This window comes from Gobius niger, assembly GCF_951799975.1.
Source record: "Gobius niger genome assembly, chromosome: 13".
NCBI lineage: Eukaryota > Metazoa > Chordata > Actinopteri > Gobiiformes > Gobiidae > Gobius > Gobius niger.
This window is the reverse complement of record NC_136864.1, coordinates 21263478-21270902: the sequence shown is the minus strand read 5'-3', so window position 1 is coordinate 21270902 and position 7425 is coordinate 21263478. Positions and strand designations below refer to the sequence as shown.

The following is a 7425-nucleotide window of genomic DNA, read 5'->3' as shown; positions in this document are numbered from 1 at the left end:
GACTCTCAAGGAAAACAAAAAACTTATGACAAAACGGCAACAAAAGGGGGGATTTTTGAGCTTGTTGTCGCTGTGCTACTTTGACAACAAGTGTATACTGCTCTCTGCTGGGCCTTCTGAGAACTACCATCACATGCGATATTTGATGAGCCTGTTAAAATGTTACACCGTATCAGACAGTTACTATGATTGATGAGCCATTTGCCTTTGTCTGTTCGCTGTACTTAGATGATGCTGAATTCAATGCTTCTGTTCAAGATAACAAAAAAGCTATTTCCTCTCTAAACATAAAAGCCTGCACCTTATTCACCTCATATGACTGTCGAACTAATCAGCGGCTGGAGTGAGACACAGTGGAGATGTGTAAACAAGGGTTTCTACATCAGTCGGTGTGTGATAAGCCTGAATAATGCTGAAGTAGACTCGTTACACTTTGTAAACAAAAGTTTAGGGAGTTTGCAGTTGCACTCTCAACTGTAAACTCAATCAAATGTCACATGTTCTCCGCTGAAACCACACATGATGAACAACCAGATCAAATGTGCAATCAAATTTGGCTTATTTGCAATGGAACATGATAGTTCAAAGTACTGGGGGAAAAAATAGGTCTGATACATGCAAACAGGATTGTATTTTTTTTTAAATTCATCTGAAACAGCGTACATTATTTAAATTTTGTTTATTTTGCATCGACCAGTGAAGGGATTTAAGCATTTTCAGTTGCTACTTAGGCACTTAAGCATTTGCAATCAATCAATCAATTTTAGACTATATTTTATTTACACAATATTTCATTCAGTTTTTTTAAGACATAGTTTACACCATGTTTAGACATAGTTTAGTACTACTTTAGACCCTTTTTAGACTCTGCTTAGTCCTGATTTGATCATGATAAGCCTGGTATTTGGAAGGTGCAATATTGTGTGAGGGGAAAAGTTTGAGAACCACTGGTACAGCCAACTCCAGGGGTGTCAAACTCATTGTGGGTCGAAAATTTAACTCCCATTAAGGGTCGCGGGCCACATATAACATAAACACGAAAATACACTGAGAATGTATTTTTTAAATAAATTTATAATAATGAGCACTGAGCAGTGATTTTAAAATCGTGCCGATTTGGTCAAAAGCCCGAAAGGGCTGTAGCCTCACAAATAATAACGGCTTACACTTGCATTGTGCTGTACAAGTCTATGTGACACGTTTTACTTTTTTTTTCCTACTTTTTTTACATAGGCTACTCATGAATTTAGGCTCTACATGTCACAGGCCAGATTACATCATCTTGCAGGTCGGATCCGGCCCTAGGGCCTTGTGTTTGACACATGTGGCCAACTCTCAATGTGACTGCCATGAATAAATAAATAAAATATAAATTATATGAGCAAGTTAGTAAGCTAGCTACTACTAGTTTAGTTCAGGTAAAGGCATAGGATATATATCAATAAAAATCACAATGAACTATGTGAAGAATTAGCAATATGTCAATATACAAGGTAAACATAGGCACAACAAGCAAACATGGTTATTTTGCTTGCTTGTTAATTGAGCCCACAATTACAGACTGTGGAATGAACGTCCATAAGCAGATAGTTACTTTTTCACAGTGCAAATATTTTAAGCAAAGAGGCTATGGAAATACAAAGTTACGGCAAAATAAATGTTATTGTTCTTTAGTTATTTTGTTCTAAATTGGGCTTACCTATTTGGATTTTAGAGGCCGATGCATAGACTGTAAATTTAACTTAAGAATGTACTTGAACACAGCCTTGTCATTCTGACCTCCACGTGTTTGTCTTAACATGTGCAACATCGTCCTAGAATGAACGATCTTCAGCTGCCCATGCCGAAAGCTTTGGGGAAGCCACGCAATTCTTAATATTACACAATATATCTGTGTAGGTTCTCAGTCGTACAGGAGTTGTCCATCTTGATTCATTCTCTGTATTTTGGAGTTTAAGTGTAGGACGTCCTACACTTCAACTAGAGACTACAGAAGATGACTCAAGAACCTTCATCTAAGACTGCAGAATATGGGCCCAGAGCAATAATAGGCCGTTAGAAATACTAGTTACTAGTGACTACATGCTTTTGTAGCCAGACCAGTGTGTTATTTCATACCTGACAGTTTGATCAGAGGTGTCATCTGATGTTGCTGTGACGTATGTGGTCAGCTGATTTAAACAGTTCTTGGCTTGGTCTTCCTGCTTGTTGCAGCAGGCTGACGGCGCCATCTGCTGTCAGACTTCTTCAGAACTGTGTCCCAGGTGTGAGAAAGTTGGTATGCTCCGGTTCACAGTCCGGGAGCGCACTTCTGGATCTCGATGGCTTTTCTGATCCAACAGTGGTGCTTGTTGCTCTCTGTGCCGATAACATGGGCATTGTCCCAGACAGTCCATGAGGTGGTTCTCCCTCTTGGTCTGATATAGTAGACTTTAGTTGTTCTTCTTCTGCTTGGAGGCTTTTGATGTTTCCTTTTCTAAGTCTGTCGTAAGACACACAGGTCTGTGTACAAGAACGTATTGTCATTATTACTTGAAGACCTAATAAATCTATAGTAACTGGTTTAAGTTATATGAACAAGAATAATATTACTTGCTATTTTTTTTTTAAATCACCTTACATTGATAAGTAGTTTTTCAAAGTTTAAGTTTTTCAAATCAATCCATCAAACAGAGGGATGAGGACAAAATTGGATATACATTGAGAAAAACGATATATTGGCCAATAACCTTATCAAAGTGCTATATCATCTAACAATATCGGTTTGCTGAATGTGCTGATATATAAGTCGGGCCATAGACTCCAGTATAAAAAAGTATTTTAGCTTAAGTTGATGTTTTATGTGGGTGTACAGTTGTATAGTTTTGGGCTGGGCATTGCTACTCACTGTTCGATTATTCCATGAGGTGGCGCTGTTGTCCAAGTAATCTACAAAACAAAAAAGATGGCTCTTTAGATGTGTATTTCATAATTGTTGAGCAGGCTACCTCTGAAAAAAACAGTCCATCAAAACAATTTTCAGTCCAGCTATATTCAGTGTTGTGAGGTATTCTGAAATTGTCTCTCTGAGGTGCATGATTTAAATGAAATGCTGCATCTCTCCATGAAATGTATTGCTCAGCTGTTTGTATTCAGGTCATGTCTGTTAAGAGGCAGCACGCTCATATGTTGCACATTAGAGGCTTTCTCTACTGTTTCAAAGCATTTCCTCCAAATTGAAACACAGTGAAATTATACTCCAGCAGTATTTCTTTATATTAAAGTTGAGCCTGTATTTTGGCCTGGAGCACATGAGTGGACCTCCAGCTGAAGCACAAGCAGATGTGCTCATGCTCATTCTGTCCCAAGCTGGAACGATAGAAAACAATGGCCAGTGGAAGACAACATGGGCTACAAGCAAAAATGTCCTTGTTTTGTTAACTGCTCAATTCAGTCATAGTTGAAGATCCTTTATGTTTGTAGTTATTATGTATACATGAGCAAAAATAAGATATTCAAATTCACCTTTCAACGTAACGCACTGCCATGCAATAATAGTTTGGCAGTTGTGTCAGTGATATGTCCTTTCCCATAATAAAAAGTCAATGATTTCTCAATATGTGGAAATAAATCTGCACTGTGATTACGTCATCATTCTGTGTAACTTATTAAGCTGGTGTGTATAATTTTCCCATTTAGAAACGGCCTACAAATAATAAAAACATAATCAGAAAATATCTGCATGATTTTATTTTATTTTGTTTAACCCTGAACAGACCTCTCCACAGAATCAGCCCACTAAACGGTTAAGGTTCAGGATGTAAGACTAGGAGGGATCACATCTGATAAAATGCATGTTAACTTTCCTTGTTTGCAGTAAAAGATGATTCAATCAGCTACTGTAGATATAAATGTTTGCTGAAGTGATTGATAATATCTTTTAAGGGCAATGGTTAGTATGAGAAGCAGTAATTTACATTCAATGAGCTTTGCATTGACAGCACCAGCCACCTTGATGAGGAGAGATCACTAATAGAAACCAGAGCCAAAATGAAAAAATGTCACGTATGAACGAATGACCTGAATATGGAGGCTTATTGGATTTATAATTGATCATAGCCCAATTATTCCTGGTCTGCACGAATCACGTGGACAACCAGCGGACAACCGGAATGTACCAACTTTTCTCGGTGAATTATATAATGGTTCCCAGTGAAACCAGTGCACTGTGGGATCCCCGAAACGCAACACACGGGGGCGCCTCGGGACGAATTAAACCATAGTGCTTGAGATGACAGGCTTGTGCATTTGGTCCCACGGTGCTTCACCAAACCTCACCGTGTCAATACAAACCCCTTGGCCGCGTGTTGACTCGCTGAGTTGGCTGCAATGCCTCGCTTCGTGTAATCATGTGAGGTCTTGGACGCACAGAGTAGGGTCATGAACAAATACACGCGGATGTGGCCCTTCTGAGGGGCGGGTTTGAAAATATTGTCCAATGGGTTGCCATCATTTGTTTTTTCAGTCGCTCGTGCTTGAACCAATCATAGACACGCAGTCCCAGGTCCTGGTCTTATAAATGTGGCAGCGTTTGCGGCGTCTCACTGGAGAATGGTAGAAGCACAAGAGAGACATCACAACACAAGACATTGGACCTGCCAGTCCTCTAGTTTTTATTTGTATTTCCTCGTACATCCAGGTAATAACTCTGCCCTTTTCCTTGTCTATTTGTTGTAGCTTACTTTAATTTGGATGTTTTTTTTACTTTTTGTTGCTGACTTTGAAGACGATAGTTCAAACTAAATCTCGTGTTTTAGTAGATTAGTCCAATATTGGTGCGTAGTTTGTGGTTTTTCTTTACCTACGGGGACTTTTTATTGTTCCTGTGATGGTTTACAATGAGGAAGAAACCCATGATGTAATGTTGCCTCACTCGCTACAGTCTCCATGACTACAAGCGCCTTTGGTGCTGCGTACAGTGTGTTCCTAAGTTCATAATGTGGCTTTTCCTTATTTTTTTCAATTGCTTTTGGCTGTATGCGTCTATGGTTTAACAACTATGACGAGCACATGCGCAGAGGAAAGTTGCTGTGTCTTAGATAATGGTAATTGCCCGTTGTGTACATCCTCGGTGCGTTTTCGCTCATTTCTGGAAAACACACAATGGGGTTGTTTTGTGCCCACTGCCCAGCCCCCCCCCCCCCCCCCCCCCCCCCCCCCCCCAAACTCTGGTTACGCAACATGTGTTCAGTCTCTGCGCAGCCCATAGCGTGGTCTCTTACACCTGCCGCATCTTTCTCCTCCCCAGGTGTGTTGTAGTAGCGGTGAAAATGGCCATGTCCGCCAGCTCCGATTTGAGTAAAGCTGTGAAGCAGCAGTATATGGAGCTGCCTCAGGGGGATATGGTGCAGGCCATGTACATCTGGATAGACGGCACTGGAGAGGGGCTCCGATGCAAAACTAGGACACTAGACTCTGAGCCCAAAAGCATTGAAGGTAGGTGGATTGTTTTCTTCATCAAATCATTGGCCTCACATAAGAAAACTCATCTAATACATTCATGTGCGGCGTTCAGATCTGCCGGAGTGGAACTTTGACGGCTCTAGCACATATCAAGCAGAGGGCTCCAACAGTGACATGTACCTTGTCCCTGCTGCCATGTTCCGTGACCCCTTCCGCAAAGACCCCAACAAACTGGTCCTGTGTGAAGTGCTCAAGTACAACCGAAAACCTGCAGGTAAGCTCCTCCTATGAGACTTTGCTTTTAGTTGTTATGGTTGCTAAGGAGTGGTTTTATTTGCCTACTGTCCCAATAAGCCTAACAATATGTAATTAAGCCATCCTTTTTGTTTACTCTTCAGAAACCAACCTGAGGATTACATGTAAAAAGATCATGGACATGGTGTCAGACCAGCACCCGTGGTTTGGCATGGAGCAGGAGTACACCATTTTGGGGACTGACGGACACCCCTTTGGATGGCCATCTAATGGATTCCCTGGGCCACAAGGTAGATTCACAAACCCATTACAGCTGATTACATAAATTGTCATGTTAAAAATGGCTGACAACCCATGTTTTTATAGGTCCATACTACTGCGGAGTGGGAGCAGACAAGGCCTATGGCAGAGACATTGTCGAGGCCCACTATAGAGCTTGCCTTTATGCTGGAGTGCAGATCTGTGGCACGAATGCAGAAGTGATGCCAGCTCAGGTAGGTTCAGCTCTGTAGTTTGAGGTTTAAGTGGCTTGAGTGAAGTTTAACCTCTTTGTTTTTCTTGTACAGTGGGAGTTCCAGGTTGGGCCTTCCGAGGGCATTAACATGGGCGATCACCTCTGGGTTGCCCGCTTCATCCTGCACCGGGTTTGTGAAGACTTTGGGGTCGTCGCCTCATTTGACCCTAAACCCATCCCTGGGAACTGGAACGGTGCTGGCTGCCACACCAACTTCAGCACCAAGGAGATGAGGGAAGACGGCGGACTCAAGTGAGTAGTACGCCTTGTGCATATGGTCTGTCTGTCATAGTCAGAAGTCTTACAAGAATTTGTTTTTTTTACAGGGCCATCGAGGAGTCTATTGAGCGACTTGGCAAGAGGCACAGCTACCACATCCGTGCCTATGACCCCAAAGGTGGGCTGGACAATGCTCGTCGCCTCACGGGCCACCATGAAACCTCAAACATCCACGAATTCTCTGCCGGTGTTGCTAACCGCGGCGCCAGCATCCGTATCCCCCGTAACGTTGGTCAGGAAAAGAAGGGCTACTTCGAAGACCGCCGCCCCTCTGCCAACTGCGACCCGTATGGTGTCACTGAGGCCCTGATCCGCACCTGTCTGCTGGGTGAGGAGGGGGACGAGCCCACGGATTACTAGACCCATGAACTGACTCCAACTGCCCTCCTTAAAAAAAAGAATAGTACTGTATTTCTCCCACTGAGATTCTTTTAACCCGCAATTTAATGGCTAAAGTTGGCTGGTCAACTTAAAACATGTCAAGGTATTCACATCCTTGTTAGCTGTGAGCTGGTGATGGCAGGGTATGTCTTTCCCCTCGTCTTCAGATGGGATCGGCTTTTGTAACCATTTTCTAGCCTGTGTTTCATTCCCTTTCTGTTTTGACTAAAATGAACTAAAAGCACAAGGACACTGATAAAAGTAGAGCTGCTATGTTGGACAGCATGTGTAACAAAATAAATGATTAGTTCATGTACTGTTTTATGTATGTCAACTTGCCTTTGGAATGATCCAGTCAATGTTACTAATTGATTTTTATTGAAGTGTCTATTTTTAAATGGCTGTCTTCAGATTTTGGCACATTGGGTCAAACTCGTGTGTGTGTGGAACACTTCGTAGATGTATGTACCCAGACGTTTGTTGTTCAAAATGTGTTGAATCTGTCCATAATGCCATTTGTAGATTTCCTCAAGGAGTTTTATCCTTTTGTTAAC

At 42.0% G+C, this 7425-nt stretch overlaps 1 protein-coding gene across 1 annotated transcript; it reads left to right on the top strand.

Annotated features, from left to right (window-relative positions):
* The first annotated feature begins 4531 nt into the window (after positions 1–4531).
* On the top strand, positions 4532–6891 carry glula (glutamate-ammonia ligase (glutamine synthase) a). The gene is made up of 7 exons (XM_079568678.1): positions 4532–4678; positions 5288–5475; positions 5555–5716; positions 5841–5987; positions 6064–6191; positions 6264–6463; positions 6538–6891. The coding sequence occupies exons 2-7, from the start codon at positions 5310–5312 to the stop codon at positions 6848–6850; spliced, it is 1116 nt and encodes a 371-aa protein (XP_079424804.1). The 5' UTR covers positions 4532–4678; positions 5288–5309; the 3' UTR covers positions 6851–6891.
* The last annotated feature ends 534 nt before the right edge of the window (positions 6892–7425 follow it).

What these genes read in the sequence shown, in the direction of transcription:
- glula (XM_079568678.1), top strand. Translation starts at nt 5,310, where the DNA reads ATGGCCATGTCCGCCAGCTCCGATTTGAGTAAAGCTGTGAAGCAGCAG. An exon ending in TGAGCCCAAAAGCATTGAAG is followed by an intron (nt 5,476 to 5,554) that starts GTAGGTGGATTG and finishes TGCGGCGTTCAG; the next exon opens with ATCTGCCGGAGTGGAACTTT. An exon ending in CAGAAGTGATGCCAGCTCAG is followed by an intron (nt 6,192 to 6,263) that starts GTAGGTTCAGCT and finishes TTTCTTGTACAG; the next exon opens with TGGGAGTTCCAGGTTGGGCC.